This window comes from Prionailurus viverrinus, chromosome B4, assembly GCF_022837055.1.
Source record: "Prionailurus viverrinus isolate Anna chromosome B4, UM_Priviv_1.0, whole genome shotgun sequence".
NCBI lineage: Eukaryota > Metazoa > Chordata > Mammalia > Carnivora > Felidae > Prionailurus > Prionailurus viverrinus.
In genome coordinates this window covers 43,334,123-43,352,154 of record NC_062567.1, presented here as the reverse complement: position 1 = coordinate 43,352,154, position 18,032 = coordinate 43,334,123, and the positions used below count along the sequence as shown (strand labels likewise).

The 18,032-nt window shown below is 44.5% G+C and overlaps 1 protein-coding gene across 13 annotated transcripts in view; it reads left to right on the top strand.

Annotated features, from left to right (window-relative positions):
- The window catches only part of DUSP16 (dual specificity phosphatase 16), a 90,191-nt gene extending 75,443 nt beyond the window's left edge, over positions 1–14,748 (top strand). For all 13 annotated transcript variants that reach the window (XM_047865364.1, XM_047865366.1, XM_047865365.1 and 10 more), the window contains 3 exons: positions 733–892; positions 8,817–8,940; positions 10,998–14,748. In XM_047865364.1, coding sequence (XP_047721320.1) covers positions 733–892; positions 8,817–8,940; positions 10,998–12,174 — 1,461 coding nt within the window. In that variant the 3' untranslated portion in view covers positions 12,175–14,748. The remainder of the gene's footprint in view (positions 1–732; positions 893–8,816; positions 8,941–10,997) is intronic.
- Positions 14,749–18,032: the final 3,284 nt, after the last annotated feature.

The following is an 18,032-nucleotide window of genomic DNA, read 5'->3' as shown; positions in this document are numbered from 1 at the left end:
CCACTTGGATGGGGGTCGTGAAGGAAGCGAAATGAAAGGATCCTGTTTTCCAGCTCAAGTGTCTGAGTAAATGGTATTACCACAAACCAATTTTGGATTCCGAAGAGGAAACAGGTATTTGGGGCACAGAATGATACTGTGTTTGAGTTTCTGACATTTTGAGTTTGAAGGGCCAGAGGAGCATACAAATAGAGACATCAGTAGGTGGTTGGAAGGAGGGGCCGGAAATGGAAGAGGATCTGTATTTATGAGTCAGTTGTCAGCATGTAGAGCTGATAAAGCTCTGGCAGTAGATTCAGTCTTTCACAAGAGTGTTCTGAGCTCAAAGACTACCTAGGACTGTGTCTTTGAGAACAGTCAACATGTTCGGTTTGGGAAGAAAATGTTCTTGTTGTGTGCACCTGTATTCTAAAGTCAGAGCGAACTGTCATGGTTTTATTTTGTATTCTTCGACTTCTCTCTCAGCAGTGAAGATAATAGAGAATTGGTTGTATTCATGATGTGTGTTCTTCAAGCATGCCATTGGAAACAGCTTTTTTTTTTTACCCTTAAAAACAATTCTGCTTGAAACTGAAGTCTCTAAATGTCATTTAGGGTTTTTGGGTTTCACCGATTGAATTAACCCTGATTTCAAGGAAACTAGTAATTTTGATCATGATATTAGGCTTTCCTCTTCCAAAGTGATTGTGCTCAGTGTGGCGCTCACATTTTAATTGCTCTTTCCCTCCACAGGAGCTGATGCAACAGAATGGGATTGGTTATGTGTTAAATGCCAGCAATACTTGTCCTAAGCCCGACTTTATCCCCGAGTCTCATTTCCTGCGCGTGCCTGTGAATGATAGTTTCTGCGAGAAAATTTTGCCGTGGTTGGACAAATCAGTCGATTTCATCGGTAAGTAGTTCAGGGTAGTATTACAAGCCCTTTAAGGGTTATAGTCTCATGTGCAGGTGCACCCCTCCCCTCTCTCCCTTTTTCTCTCTTTAGAGAAAAGGAGGCTATTGCAGAGATTTCAAAAGTCTGAAAACAACACATGATGCTGCTTATCTCATTCAGTGGCCAAGGTGACATGCCATGCTGTCTCTAAGAGACTGGCCTTGTGACATTATAGCTAACTAAACCACTGCCAGGGTTAAGCCTGATGGCATCTGTCATTACATATTTGCAAGCACTTGAAATCAGTTAAACTTCTGGGATTAAATTTTGTAGCCATTTCCTTAAATCCTATAAAAGACTTTTGGAAAGTTTGGTGGCATTCCTTAAACTGTTTTTGCCTTGATGCTATGTTTTCCCCAGAGAAAAGTCAAATCCTGTGAAAACAAATCCCATTACACCTAAAGTCTTTATGTCATGAGATTTGTAAGCTTCAATCTGTGTGCCAGTAATTTCAAGTAGTACCGGCTCTAATAGAATTCACACACACACACACACACACACACACACACACTTGGTCGTTTCTTTGGGGTTGATTGTGATAGGCTCTGATCTGTCCTGTGCTGTGTTGTTTGCTGGGCCTGGGCCTGTTAGTCCTGGAGCCTCCCGACTCCTAGCTTCAGGTGCTTTGTAACATTTTGGTTTTGGTGCCGCAGGATGAGGTCTTCTGGTGGTAAGTTGGTGGTGGTAAATTGGCGATGTGTATTTGAAATGGGGTTTTAGTGGAGAGTAGCTGAAAGAGGAGATACGCTGTTTGCTTTTGAGCAGCGTGGCACGGTTCACTCTTGATGTTCCATGTGACAAGTTTTTCTTCCCCCAGTCACAGAAGCTTGAGCACCCTAATCCACAATTAAATACTCTGAATTGGTTACTGTAATTAAAAAAAGAACTAGTTCCTTTTAAGATGTGAAACGCTGTAAATTGAGCCCCTCAACTATACCCTTTCATCTGTGAGAGGAATTTTTTTTTTTCTAGATAATGCTTTTGGAACATTGAGTAATTCCAAAACAGTTCTGCCTTTTTTTTTTCTTCAAGATTCCAGATTGCTAAAACTTTTCATCTTTAATTAGAATGAAGTCTTTGAAATGCCAGAAGATAAATGGCTTAGATAATTCACATTACAGTATTCACAAACAAAACTCCCCAAATTAATCACCCCCACCATTGTACTTCTAGGAAATATTCAGTATATCATTCAGTTTTTGCCTCTTTAAAAGAGAACAAACGTTCTCTTTTTTTAACGTTATGGTTAATGTTCCCATTCCATGTCACATCAATACAAAGACATTTGGCTCTAATTTCAGCTAAAAGTGCAGTTTCAGAATCTATTTAGAAGAGAACCTGATTCTCTTAACTCATCACAATGTCTAAGCTTTTAAGAGGGTTAGCAGAAAAGAGAGAATATGAATAACTTTGCCCCAACTTACTTTCTTCTTTCATGGGAGGTATTGGGGTCATCCTGCCACTTTTAATTCAGACAAAAAGAATTTACTGTGTTCCAACTTGGTTAAACACACCCAAGTACACATATTGTCATTTATTTGTAACATCTGAAAATATTTATACTCCTCATACTCCTCAGTATTTCACCTGCTTGTGCCTATTTCCTAGGGCCACTGTCCTTATCCCACTCAGGTCATTGAGGGCAGAGTGTCCAGCCACGTTTTGGAATCCAGTGCACAGTCACGGTAGTTGCTGGTCTCTAGGGTGCTTTACGTGAGGGTGGGTCATGGCTGAGTGCACTCTGTAAAGATGCACCCTCATACCAGGGCTTAGAAACTTCCAGGCTTGCGGGTGTTTTTTTCTTTTTATTATTTAGGTAAATTCCAGTAAGTTTCTGGGTTTGTTGGAAGGACTCAAGTGTTCATGGAGTTTTGTCTTTGTTTTTAGTTCACACGGGCAGCAGTGAGCTCGGGTTGCCTGTTTGCACTACAGGACACGCACCAGGTGGCCCCAGTCCCAGTCGCTGCTGCTCCAGGCTCCTGCCTCGCCTCTTGAGTTTAAATGTAGGCCATACAGGGAGGTGACTGAGGGCATATACTTTGGAGCCAAACTGTATTTGAGTCCTGTCTTCCTTGGGTACTAGTTAAGTGATGTTGGGTAAGGTCCTCCGTTTCCTGATCTGGAAACTGAAGATAATGTATCACTGTATAGGGATATTGTGAGGATTAAAATAGATAACGTACCTAGAATACCTTGCCACTCACCTAAGTTATAATTGGCTCTTAGTAAGTAGTAGTGGTTGTAAAAATTAACATCTGAGAAGTTCTTTGGTTTTCTTTTTCTTTGAGCTGTCCTCTAGAAGCTCAATTATTCTTTATTTTTAGCCTTTGTAACTTCACATCTTCACTGGCTTCCCCTTACCCTTTTGTTATCCTCTCTGCCCTTTGTTAAAAGATTTTTATTCCCAAATAGCTGTGGTGGCAGCTTGTTTTTCTTCTCTCCAGTTTTCACCATCAGTATTTTTGTTGCCCCCTGTTCAGGAACCTGCTGTTCTTAGCCTAACATTCCCAGACCCTCCAGCACCTGCTCCCCACCTTTACAACCTTTCTGTTCCCTCCCTGCCCCACACGGCAGACTGTTGTCTGTGCAGCCTCATTACTCCCAGTGTGTAGCTGCCTGGCACACACACATTGCTGCCAAGAAATGTGTTCTAATGAACCCAATCCAGTGAAATCACTTTTCAATCAGATTTTTAAAATACATCCTCAAAGGTGTTGTGACTGTAAAAGCAATGTAAATACAATGCAGAAAATCCGAAAAACAGAGAAAAGGAAACCTGTAACTTCAGCATCCTAACACATCTGTTATCATCGTTTTATTTCCTTCCAGCCTTTTTCAATTTTTTTTTAAAATATATGAAATTTATTGTCAAATTGGTTTCCATACAACACCCAGTGCTCATCCCAACAGGTGCCCTCCTCAGTACCCCTCACCCACCCTCTCCTTCCTCCCACCTCCCATCAACCCTCAGTTTGTTCTGTTTTTAAGAGTCTCTTATGCGTTGGCTCTCTCCCACTCTAACCTCCTTTTTTTTTTTTTTTTTTTTTTTTTTTTTTTTTGTTCCCCTCCCTCATGGGTTCCTGTTAAGTTTCTCAGGATCCACATAAGAGTGAACACATATGGTATCTGTCTGTCTCTGTATGGCTTATTTCACTTAGCATCACACTCTCCAGTTCCATCCACGTTGCTACAAAAGGCCATATTTCATTTTTTCTCATTGCCAAGTAGTATTCCATTGTATATATAAACCACATCTTCTGTATCCATTCATCAGTTGATGGACATTTGGGCTCTTTCCATACTTTGGCTATTGTTGATAGTGGTGCTATACCCATTGGGGTACCTGTGCCCCTATGAACCAGCACACCTGTATCCTTTGGATAAATTCCTAGTAGTGCTATTGCTGGGTCACAGGGTAGTTCTATTTTAATTTGTTGCGGAACCTCCACACTGCTTTCCAGAGAGGCTGCACCCATTTGCATTCCCACCAACAGTGCAAGAGGGTTCCTGTTTCTCCACAGCCTCACTAACATCTGTTGTTTCCTGAGTTATTAATTTTAGCCACTCTTACCAGTGTAAGGTGGTATCTCAGTGCGGTTTCCACTCACAGAGTCCCCCTTAGGATCTCCTGCAGTGCTGGTTTAGTGATCATGAACTCTTTCAGTTTTTGTTTGTCTGGGAAGGCCTTTATCTCTCCTTCTATTCTGAATGACAGCCTTACTGGATAAAGGATTCTTGGCTGCATATTTTTCCTATTCAGCACATTGACTATTTCCTGCCACTCCCTCTGGCCTGCCATGTTTCAGAGGACAGGTCTGCTACTACCCTTATGTGTCTTCCCTTGTAGGTTAAGGCCCATGTGTACCTAGCTGATTTCAGAATTCTCTCTTTATCTTTGTGTTTTGCCGGTTTCGCTATGCCAGTTTCATTGAATTACTTAGGGCTCTAATTTTCCCCTTGTGGTCTAGTATTTTCCTACCTTTTTTTCAGTTCTATCATTTTCCATAATTTTATCTTCTGTTTCACTTATTCTCCTGTCTGCTTCCTCCATCCTTGCTGTCATTGCACCTACTTTATTTTGCACCTCATTTACAACATTTCTTAATTCATTGTGCCTATTTCTTAGGTCCTTGATCTCTGCAGCAATAGATTCTCTTGTCTTCTATGCTTTTTTCAAGCCCACCTATTAGTCTTACGACTATTATTTTAAATTCTCGCTCAGATATATTGTTTATATCTATTTTGACCAATTCTCTGGCTGTCATTCCTTCCTGGAATTTCTTTTGGGGAGAATTCTTCCCTTTCATCATTTTGGCTACTTTTTTGTCTTTTACATGTTTAATAGCTTGTTATGTGTCCTGCACCTGCGAGCACTACTATATTAAAAAGGGGTCATACATTGTCCAGGGCCTGTCCCTTCGGGAGGTGTTTTTGGAGTGTGTTGTGTACTCTCTGTTGTTGTGACTCTGGTTGCTTTATCTCCCTACTCGTGGTGGTTTGGACCCTCTACCAGGTGTGCTTTGATTTGTTCATTGAAGTGACCTTGGAAAAAATTTAAAAAGGAGTAGAGTGGAAGAAGCCTTATCTCATACAAAGAGAGAAATGACAGGGGTGGGGGGAAAAAATGACCAAGCAGAGATTAAGAGAAACTATATGGGTTAATCCTGAGAGAAAGAGAGGAAAATAAAGAAGGAGATACAGAAGAGGTGTAAAAATAATACATTAAAAATGTCTGTTTAAGCAAACCAACAACCAGAATAGAGAAGGGAAGAAAGAAGAAAAGTGTGTGTGTGTGTGTGTGTGTGTGTGTGTGTGTGTGTGTGTATAAAATAAGACTTGACCAAGAATCAAATCAGAAATGTAAAATCATCAGACTTATTGGATGATGCCTTGGAATGGGGGCTGTGCTGGTCTGGAGGAGGGGCCATCTGGTTTGGTCAGTGTCAGTTTTGTTCTGGCAGATACGCAGTTACTGGGTGCAGAGGGTGTGATTTGGTGTAGGCGGGTCCCACCTCCACTGGGGGCCCACTGTCCTCTCTGAAGCCCCACCTTTTTGGTGATGGGGAGAAAAATGGTGACACCCCAGTCTCTCCTCCCTGGACCGGGTGTTCCAAACCACAATGTTCAGGCTGTCCTCACAGTGCCGTGTGGGTGAGAGTGGGCTGGTTTGTCCTGCTGCAGTCTCCCATGCCTCCCAGGCACTCGGCTGGGACTCACACCCCGTTGTTTTAAAGGATCCTGCCCTGGGCACCCTGGTTCCAGGGTAGGGTCACTCTGCCCAACCAGCTGATAGAGGACCGCCGGCTGGCAGGTGCCTGCAGGGTCTTTTTTCCTTGGAACGCCAATATACCCTCCGCCACGGCACTTGAGGGAGGGGGACAGCTTTCTCCCAAATCACCTCTGAGCTCACTACCGAGCCTGGGGCCAGCTCCCCCTCCCCGCCAGCGCCAGGTGCACAGACTGGCAGCCGGCTCCAGTCCTGGTCCAGAGAAAGTTGCGCAACCCTGGATTGTCACTCCTAAGGCTGTTTGCAAGTTAGAGACTAACTGCTTTTTTCCATTCCCTGGTCCATGGTCCAGAGAGGCTTTTCTCTTGTCCAAATACAATACCATGCTTCCACAGCCTCTCTTTTTCTTTCTTTTGTCTCTCCACTGAAGGAGATCCTCCTTCAGTCAGTGCCTATGCTGTCTGTTTTATCTCTCCCAATTTGCAATCATGCATCCCTGTCCCGCCAAACTGTCCCTGTGGGCCCCTGGAGATGTTTCTGTCACTCTGTAGCCCAGATTCCTGGAATTCCAAGTCTTCTGGCCTTGGTACTGCTGTGTTTGAAGGATGAAGGAACTTCATGCCTCCCTACTTCTCTGCAACATTCATCCAAGTCAATAAACATTGTTTTTAAAGGAAGATGTGGGTGCATATCCCATTTACTGTGTTTACTGCATAATATGTGCCCAATGTTAAACCCTTTGAGGTAGTTAGGAGCAAGATCCTTATAGATCCTTACAGACTTGTTTTGAGATAATTATTTTAAATAATTGAGAGAATATTGTCAACATTTTAAAAAAATTGAAACTGAGCCTACTTCCAATAAGAATTTAAGGCAGCTTACAGTCTGAGACTGGGATCAAAAGATGCATTGACACACATACACATTAAAATGGAAAAAAGGGCAAGAATCAAGTAATATGGGGGTAGAAGAAGTATAATCTGAATTACAGTTACCTATTGAAATTGTGTGAAAATCTTAGCTCTGAGCTTCTTAGCAGCCATGGCAAAAGGGGAAATACTAAGATCAGTACAGGCTAAGTCCTGTATAGTTGAGATAAGGAAGAGTATTCTGTAGGCCCAGGAAGGTAATAGACTTTATGTACATGGGTTTATGTAGTATTATGTTGTATATACATATTTCTTAATTTCAAGAAGTATTTGTGTTCATTTGTTACTATTCCACTGTGTTTGATTTCTTTATCTAAGGAAGGCTGTTTGATTTTTCATATACTATCCAAAAGCCCTATGTGTTTTGTACATAATAACAAATCACATACCCTGGAATTTGTAATATTTGTAACAGAGGTGGTGAGATTGGAATGGCCTTGTATTACTATTCAGTTGCCAGAGCCAGAGCAGATTCCCTGGATATGTTAATTATAAGAACTTTAACATAAGGTTTGGTAAACTTTTGGTGCCGTCAGCTAAAACAAGAAGGAAAAGGGAAGAATTTAGCTCCATGGCAGCAGTTCATGGTGAGCACGTGTGTAGTTGTTTAGAATCGAGGCAGTCATAATATTGGCTAAAATATGAGTAGCTTCCAGGCTGTGTGGGATAACTTTGCCCACTCCTACAAGTAGACTTTTAAAGCCCCACAACAGTGAGGTGGCAGCACTGTTTGCTTGAATGTTCTTGGTTCTCACAAAGTGTCCAAAAGTCCTACCCTGTTGTACAGAATATACATGATGCAATCAGTAACATCTCCATATCCAGGAAAGGTACAAGTTCCCTTGGTCCTCATTAAAGTGACCTGCTAAACCTGATTCCTAGTATATACACAGTTTTCTTCTTAAACTCAGCAAATGAATTATGTTGAGCCACTTTATGACCTACAGAAAATTCTCCTAAACAAAAATAGGAAACAATAGGAAGAAAGATTCTATGAGTCAGCATTTTAAAAGTAGCTTGACCTGGTATCTTTTTGCTTTCTGATGCACTATCGTGATGAAGTCTTTCTCCCTCCTGCTTTTTAAGTTAGTGAGGTATGGCACATATGGTTGAAATGAGAAAATATTTTTAAAAATGTAATACCTCTTATACGTAGCAAATCATTATACCGTACACCTAAAATACAATGTTATATGTCAGTTATATCTCAAAACTGAAAATTATATCTCAAAACTGGAAAAAAAATTAGTGTCTCTTACATAACTAGAAAAAAGTTGGGAGTGTCAGACAATATGAGTAAACAAAATATTAGCTAAATCTTAAGATTTGGGGTGTTATTTTCTTTATACTTTTCTGTAATTATGAAATTCTCTACACTAAACAAATGGAATCATGTCATCACAATGTAGGATTTATACTCAGGGAAAATTATTAAAATTAAAAACAATAATGTAAAAAACACATTGGGAAATGTACCAAGTAAGAGGCGATCTTGAGTAGGGGACTCATTGCTTATTAACATATTGGGACCAACCCCCATTGTCCTGTATGTAAATGGTGGGGGAAATTATCTTCCCTTACCTCCTTAAAAACTATTGAAAGGAAGAATATTATGAATACAGGAGATTTACTTTGAGTTATCAGATGCAAGTAAGCAAATGGCAACAAGATCTCACCGTTGAACAAAGTTGTTCACGGTGACCCTTCTCGAATTTGACTCCTGCAGAGAAAGCAAAAGCCTGCAACGGATGTGTCCTGGTACACTGCTTAGCTGGCGTCTCTCGCTCAGCCACCATCGCCATCGCCTACATCATGAAGAGGATGAACATGTCCTTAGACGAAGCTTACAGGTGAGGACAGGGATATGCCTTGTGGATTGGGTTTTCACTGGACCTGAGACATGAAGAGAGAGGAGGGTGGGTAGCCAAATTACAGCAAAACAGGACTATTTTAGTTACATTCTTTACAGGTGACTGAATTTTTAAATGGTTTTTCAAAGATTAGAGAAGAATATAAGTCAGCATGAGTTCCACCTGAACATGTGTCAGATTCATCCGCAGCTACTTTTTAATTTTAAGGAAAAACAAATCTAAACAGATCTCTACCCTGTTAAGTGAGTTTGTATCTTTTCCTAATTGGGGAAGTACATAGGAGAAAAAAGCTCCAGCAGGATACCCGTTATAGAACTCCTACTTCTGCTTCAAACTTTGTGCTTTTATCACTGTGAGGAAAAACCCTAGGTACAAGACCAAGTTATTGTCAAAATCCATTCACTGAGTGGAATTTCCTCCATTCATTCTAGAGTAGCCCAGATTATGCATTTGGACTGGGTTGCTCCCCCCACCCTTGGTCAGATGGAAGGCAGGCAAGTGACATGGGCGTGAGGACCGGAGTTTGGTGGGTGAATCTGGATCCCCTGCGTGGATAGCGGGGATTGGTTTTCATGTGATAAACGGCCATAAATATAGATGCGGGAAGCAGGCCTATTGTGACAACTGGACTTTTTCTCAAATTGGAAAATTTGGAAAGAAGAAATGAGCTACCTGAAGAGCTTCTCATTTGAGGAATGAGACTGGAGGAGAAGGACCCTCCCTTTGTCTGCATTAATTCCCTTGTCCTCAATTCAGGCTTTTCTCCCTAAAAGTCTTCTGGTACCGTGTAGAAACCAGAAGCAAAAGCACTCTTATGTCATGTTTCGAAGTCTTACTATGAGGATCCTGCATTTGTACTTGTTACAGTTGAGCCAGTTGTCTCTGGCTTTGTTAATTTGCTTTAGGTTTACTTGATCTCCAAGGAGTTTGATTTTTCTCCATATTCAAATACAAATTTTCAATGTAGTTTCACTCCTGCATCTTCTGAGGTGTGTCCATGAAGGTTAGAAACCATCGAAGGATTTTTCCACTATCTCTAGGAGTCTGTGATTCCACAATTAAATAGAAAAGCTATTTATTACTAGTTTTTACCCCTTGAAGATTCTTTTTTTTTTTTTTTTAATTTTTTTTTCAACGTTTTTTTATTTATTTTTGGGACAGAGAGAGACAGAGCATGAACGGGGGAGGGGCAGAGAGAGAGGGAGACACAGAATCGGAAACAGGCTGCAGGCTCCGAGCCATCAGCCCAGAGCCTGACGCGGGGCTCGAACTCACGGACCGCGAGATCGTGACCTGGCTGAAGTCGGACGCTTAACCGACTGCGCCACCCAGGCGCCCCGAAGATTCTTTTTTAACACAGTGGTTACAAAAATGGATGCAGACATGAGACCTGGTTTTGAATTTCAGCTGTGTGAGTTTGGGGAACCGAATATAATACTCTGTTTAATGCACTGGCCTAGTGCTTAGCACACAGAGGCCAGCTGACGGCTGATGATTCTGTCGTGCTGGCTGTCGTGCTGGATACAAAGAGAAGGAGCTCAGGTGTGTGCTTTGAGGCTGTGGCCATCTGATACTTGCTTTTCTGATCCTTAACTAAACATATGAAATGTCCTGAGGAAGTGATTATGAGGACTTTGAGAAGGCCTGATATTGGGAAACTGAAGCGGGAGAGTGGCTGTCACACTGTACTTCTGAGGGCAGCACCAGCCTGAGTTGGTGGGGAGGACGGAATCCTCTCTTATCTGTTGCATTGGAAACCTTGGGTCCTTGGAAACAAGCTGGCTAAAACTAGAGCTTCTGGGCCCTGGGCCCTCTCTTTCTAGCATGCTCCAAGGACGTGGTATAAAGCTCTCCCAGTGCAAAGGCCCTTTTATTCTCCACCTTGAACTTTTAAGCCAGTCATCTTCCATAGGTATTTGGGAGGCTCTAATATTTTCCTATCTTATTTATTCACTTAGTACTCTGATTTAACACTGTTCTTAAGATAAAGTGTAGTTGTAAAATTTGAGGTTTTTGTTTCTTTCCTCTCTTCGTAGATTTGTGAAAGAAAAAAGACCTACCATATCTCCAAACTTCAATTTTCTGGGCCAACTCCTGGACTACGAGAAGAAGATTAAGAACCAGACCGGCACATCAGGGCCAAAGAGCAAACTCAAGCTGCTGCACCTGGAGAAGCCAAATGAACCTGTGCCCGCGGTCTCCGAGGGCGGACAGAAGAGCGAGATGTGCCTCGGTCCACCCTGTGCCAACTCCGCTACCTCAGAGGCGGCAGGGCAAAGGCCCACGCACCCTGCCAGCGCGCCAGGCTCGCAGCCGCCGCTGCCGGAGGACGGCCCGCTGGTCCAGGCGCTGAGCGGACTGCACCTGCCGTCCGGCAAGCTGGAGGACAGCAGGAAGCTCAAGCGCTCCTTCTCTCTGGACATCAAGTCCGTCTCGTACTCGGCCAGCGTGGCCGCATCCTTGCACGGTTTCCCCTCGTCAGAGGATGCTCTGGAATACTACAAACCCTCCGCGGCTCTGGATGGGACCAACAAGCTCTGCCAGTTCTCTCCGGTCGAGGAGGTGTCGGAGCAGACTCCAGAAACCAGCCCCGACAAGGAGGAAGCCAACCTCCCCAAGAAGCCTCAGCCCGCCAGGCCCGCAGAGAGCCAGGGCAAGCGGCTGCATTCGGTGCGAGCGACGGGCGGTGGCGCCGCCCAGCGGTCCCTCTTCTCCCCGCTGCACCGAAGCGGGAGCGTGGAGGACAACTGCCACACCAGCTTCCTCTTGGGCCTGTCCGCCAGCCAGCAGCACCTCGCCAAGTCTGCCGCCGGGCTGGGCCTCAAGGGCTGGCACTCAGATATCTTGGCTCCCCAGACCTCCGCCCCTTCCCTGGCCAACAGCTGGTATTTTGCCACAGAGCCCTCGCGCTTCTACTCTGCCTCCGCCATGTACGGGGGCAGCGCCGGCTACTCGGCCTACAGCTGCAGCCAGCTGCCCACCGGCAGCGACCAAGCGTACTCCGTGCGCAGGCGGCACAAGCCGGGCGACAGGCCCGACTCGCGGCGGAGCTGGCACGAAGAGAGCCCCTTTGAAAAGCAGTTTAAACGCAGAAGCTGCCAGATGGAGTTTGGCGAGAGCATCATGTCCGAGAACAGGTCGCGGGAAGAGCTGGGGAAGGTGGGCAGCCAGTCTAGCTTTTCAGGCAGCATGGAGATCATTGAGGTCTCCTGAGGAGACAGACACTCGTGACTTCTGTTGACAATGTTTGTCTTGTTCACAAAAAAATATTCCCTGTAAATCTGAAGTATATATATATGTACATACATATATATTTTTGGAAAGCGGAGCTATGGTGTAAAAGCAAAAGATGGATCAACACAGGTGTCTCTCCACACCTGCACTTGAGAGATCAGCTGACACGTCTCTCAACGAAAGTGGAAGGGCAAATGCTAGATTTCCTCCTAGACAGATGAGAAACTTTGCAGCGAATTGCACATCCTCTCGTTCTTCCTAAATCCGGTTGTATTTGGTGTTGGAGGACAGAATCCCCTATCATTTAATTTTCGTGTCGTGCCACAGGAGATCTCAAGCACTAGTCTCTGTCCTGTCCCTTCCGTAGTGCACCTTAGCGCTGAGACTGAGCCAGCTCGTGGGTCGGGCGGGTAGACCCCATTAGGGACAGAACCTCATGGTAAACGCAAGAGAAACGATCGCATCCAAAGCGGATTCACGCGTCCACGCTCACCCGGCAGCCGATGCGCGCATCACTCTGCCGGACAGACCGTTAGGGGCCTTGCCGTGGTCTCCTTCGGAGCACACCCAGTACCTCAGACTGCAAGTCGGGGCTCTCACCACTACCAAGTCTGGTAGCCTGTGTCCTAGGCCTTGTGGGTAGGTAGGTAGCTAGGCACATTTTGCAGACCAGTTCAGACTATCTCTGCACAAATTTCCAGTAGGGCCTGGATGGAGGTGGTACCTTGTTTTCTTCTTCTCAGCTTTATGAAGAGAAGGGAAACCATCTAGGATTCCACTTAACGGCCAGGGATCTGGCAGCATAATGACTGAAGCTAAGGTCGGGAGGCTAAACAAGTCTACCTCCCTCCCTGTAAATCCGAGAATTGTTCAGAACGGTGTTGTTACCTTGGTTTCAGCCAGATGGGGATGTACTTGGGTCGGTAGCAGAGCAGCAGAACCTTCGAGTTCTCAGCCAGAGTACAGTTTTTTCCATTTCGGTCTCACTGCACATATAGGTTTTGTAAAAATCTAACAGGTAGAATGTTATAGGAAACTATCAAGAGGGAGAAACTATGGAAAGATTAAAGAACTAACGTTGCTGAGGAGAAGCAGGAAACTCAATTTTTTCTCGATGGTTTTCTCAGCACGTGACGAGGGTGGTAGTTCTGTGATTCCCTTTCCGATTTACTAATAGGGCTGAGAGGCTGGTGACGTAAGGAGTGTTCAGAATAACACAGTATAGGAAAGTGAGGGGAAGGTGGTTGGATTTGATTCGTTGTGAGCAGAGTGGAAAGCTACAGCCAAGCTATTCTCAGAAACTATCCCCAGTATTCTTTCAGTAGAAGGGACACATCAAAATGGAGCAGGACCAAGGTGGTCTCTCAGCCTTTGACCTACAATCACTGTATGGAATCAATCCTGGCAGCTGAAAATAGGTGATTGGAACAAGGATACAAGTGTTAGTACATACCTGCTTTTAAACTCCCTGGCTTGTTACTTGTCAACTATAGTATGGCCCTCTTTTGAAGCCTTAATTCACGTCAGCAGCTTTTGTGTGTGTGTGTGGGGGGGGGGGGGGTTGTCGTTCTTTACTGTAAGTGTAGCTAGTTGCTGACTCATATCTCAGGTTTTTCTGTGTTCGAGAAATGGATAGTCCTTTGACTAGGATGTGACTTTGTTTCCTGTGATGACTGCTGAAACCAGCACAGAATGAATGGCGTGACTCAAAGCTGACTTGTTCATGATGATGCTGAGCTTCGTGTAACCTAACTGGTTGTGCGCAAATAACGCGCTGTGATCTGGGTGTAGAAAGAAGGCAGGAAGAGAGGACACCGCACAGGGAAGTCACTGTCATTATATTGAAAAGTTCTGTTCAATGATCGGAGTTTTTCCACATACATTTAAATTTGGGATGTAACCAGACATTCTCCAGGTTTCACAGAGTAATTTTTGACGTGTTACGTATACACACATCCTTCTTCCAGGGTCTGGTCACAACCATGGAACGTTTCTGAGAAATGAAAGGAACAGCTCCAATCTTACATATGTCCTGGGAGGGTTGGGGGGGGGGGGGGGGGCTTGGTTTTAACACCTCTCTGGGCAGAAATTTGCCTTCCGTCATTTGGGATTTCTCTTGGCCACGGTCCCCTTCCTTCCTATGACTGATGATGTAGTCAGACACTAAAACTTTTAGTCCTTGATTGCGAATGTCAAATAATCAGTTCTTGGGATCCAGACTGCCATGCCTCAGGGGCAAGCCCTGGAGCTGCTTGGGGGCGGGGGTGGCTGGCTCTCTCGAGTCCGTGATCTTGGGGAAGCCCCGGAGGCTACCGGGGTGATACTGAATGGTGATTTCTAAAGAGCAAAACTAGACTTCTGTGTGAGAAATGCTGGACAATGGCTTAGAACATTTGTCAAGTTAGGTGGAAAGACTGTATAAATGTTTAATATGAATATAGTGTTCTTCTGGAGTAAGATGCCGCCGAATGGTTAAATTGTGCATTTCTCATTCTGATGTTCATGTATGTTAATATGAAATAAAATCAAAACTGGTACCTGTTTATACATAAATAAGAGGACTGTTTCCTTGCAACTATACTCGGTGGGAAGAGCAACATCCAAGTTGCAAAAGGAGGGCGTGGCGGAACCTGTCCTGCTCTCACGTCAGAGAGGACTTGGCTGAAGACAACGTGGTGGGGCGTCGGATGCAGTACGTGCGCCATCATTCACACGGGACGCTTGGCTAAGGGCGCAATGCTGGCCCGTGTTCTCTAACATGCACACCACATGCCCACGACAGTGCAGAACCCCAGGCACCCGGCGAATATTTGCTGACTGTATCAAGAATAGGTACAGGGGAGGAAGAAGACCAGATACACATTTGTGGTACATTCTAATGGGATGTATACATGGTTTTAGAATTCTTGTGGGGAAAACTGAGGAAGTTATTAAAGGTCTGTTCTGCATCCTTGCCACGTACATCTCAACGACCCCTCTGCTTATAAATGACACTCCATGTGACAATATGTGAGACTAGCAGCTTAGTCCCATCAGTGTGTCAATAATTATGCATCAAGGGAATAAAGCATTTACATTTATAAATCAATATGCTTCATAATAAAGCATATTATCTTGGAATAATAGAATTACAGGTGATGTCATTTAAGTTGGTTGTGACAGGCTTCTGAGCTGAAGCTAAATTTAAGAAAATTTACAAGGGAGAAGGATTTTACCGGGTGGGCAGAGACTTGGCCAGGACCTTGCAAAGAACCAGGGTTGGGCACCAGAGAGAAAAGGGGGTGTAGAATAAATCTGCCTCCAGAGACGGACGGTGGCTTGAGGCAGCAGGTGTTCGAGTGACAGGCTTTGGATGAGAAGGTGTACGTACACGCACTGACCGGGGGCCCCTTGAGAGACCATCAGGGGCAGGCTAGTGCTGGAGACTAGTCTGGGTCTGACAAAAATTAGACCAGGGCTTGGGCTAAGGGGAAACCGGGAAGGTCTAGATGGGATGGGGAGGGTGTACCTTATGGGGCCAGACGACAGCCAGTCTTTACTCTCAAAGCCTTCACTGGCGTTTTCTTTTATATCCCATCTGGTTTTGTCCTTGGACGTGAGGCAGAAATGTTTTAGGTCTAGTAAAATTTGTCGAGGTGCTTTTCTCTGAATATTACTCTTCCGCATCTATAAATGGAAGAGGGAAGGGAGTTATTTCTAGCAGTCCGTGAGGCCCATTCATCCTTGTGCAGCGTAATTATACTTGGTTATATCCTACAGTATTGCGAAATCAACTGGAAAATTACGTCACTACCTTGGAAGATGTTCACAAGTCAATCACGTTGTTCATGTGCAGGGGCATCAAATCGGGTTTATGTAAAAACAAGCTTCATTCCACTGGTTCTAGCCGAAACAGTAAAAGTGGAAACGCGGTCCCACAGGAAATGCTGAATGGGACCTCGCAGGAGCAGAGTCACAGGCAAACAGGGCGGCTTGGAGAGGGTCAGTGTGGCTGTGGTCGGGGTTCTCTCTGCTCAAGGGAACTGGGACAGTTTCAAAGGCTGAATTTAAAGTACTTGGTTCACCAAAGCTTTTGGCATGAATCCTTCCTCGCTGTAGAATAAAAATAAAAGGTGGCAGTAGGAATATGCCTCAACTGAAGAAAATGGGTCATTAGCAAGTTCCCTCGGGTCTCACACTGACACCGATAACCCAGAACAGATTCCTGAGAGCAATGGGCACACGTCAGCACGACACATGAGATACTGGGTCCCCTAGTAAGCAACTAGGTCTGGCTGCCAAATTTTTTTATTTTTTGGTCTGAGGCCTGTGGATAAGTTATCTGGTCACCCTTCCCCTCTGTAGTTGGGGCATCTGAATGGAAGCTACATGCCCTGTGTGTGTGCAAAAAATCAAATGTTCCTCATTACAAATCAGCCTACAGCAATGACATCTTCTCTCGGGATGTAGAACAGTTCACCTAAAACGTCCCCCAAGAAGCAAAACTGTCACTTCACTCTACCCTTCAGTCTTCAGGATCAGCATTTTAAGCAATTTCCTACTGCGTGGTCTCGGTTTAGCTGAGGTATAAACAAATTGGGAAGACAATTTCACTCAACTCTTAAAACGTGTTTGCTCACGGCTCTCATTTCTGAAGATTCCTGGTTTTGTCCCGGGACTTGCTGAGGGAAATGCCAAAGGTAAGTGAGTTCTACAAATCCACAAAAGCGGTGGCACAGGTCAGTCCCCCAGGGCCATTACTTTACGTAACCTTGGAAACAGCATGTTTGGTAATACTCGTAATGAACCTGCTTCCTAGGTCAGTGGAAAGAAACAAAGAAATACCTAGAAGATATTCTTTTAATAAAAAACCCACCTAATTTCTTGAGTGTACTCCTGTATCTCTGGATACGGAGTCCCCAAAATTCATTTCATCAAATACTCTGGGCCAAGAATATAAATTATGTTCCAAAGAATGACAGAATTTTAAGGGAAACAAAGACATGACATCTGTATAATTATATAGGCTGTCATGAAGCCTACACTATTGCTCTTAACCCTACAATTATTTTTTTATTATTTATTCACTTTGAGTAGGGAGAGGGGCAGAGAGAGAGAGAGAGAAAGAGAGAATCCCAAGCAGACTTGACTCTGTCAGTGCAGAGCCCGATGAGGGGGCTCTAATTCACAAACCATGAGATCATGATCTGAGCCGAAACCAAGAGTTGGATACCTAATGACTGAGCCACCCAGGCACCCCAAGCCCACAATTCATTTACTAGAAACTTCCATGCACATAATACAAGGGGTGAAGGCCAGCTTCCACCAGCCTCCTACTTCGAGTCAAGCAAGGAGCCTGCGGTCTAGGGACCCATTTGACAGTGTTCGTAGAGATGCATAGATAGGTATGCAAAACAGATTCTCAAAAGAGGGGAGCCGCTGGACACTTCCTAATTAATAAAGAGAAGGAAAGACGCTCTCTGTTGGGAGCTCGTAATTTAAAGTCACTACCAAAACCAAGGGCCACTGCTCAGAGACAGCAGCTAAAGATGCCTCTCGCTGTCACAAAAGTGGCATCCTGGAGCAGGCAGGGGCCTGCGAGCCCACCCAGACCAGCTCACACGGTAGGGAGGTGGAAACAGACTCAGGGAAATTAAGTGATGTGTCAAGATTCAAGGCTGGAAACGGACAGTCCGGCTCTCTGATGACAACCGGTTGCCTTTTTATCCCCGAAGCATCCTGTGGGGTCCGGATGGGTCACTGGGCATTGAGGGACAGAGAGCCAGCAGAACTCTCTCTTCGAATGACAGATCAGATTCCCAGAATCCTTCAGAAAAGGTCAAATCCCGAGGAGGTAA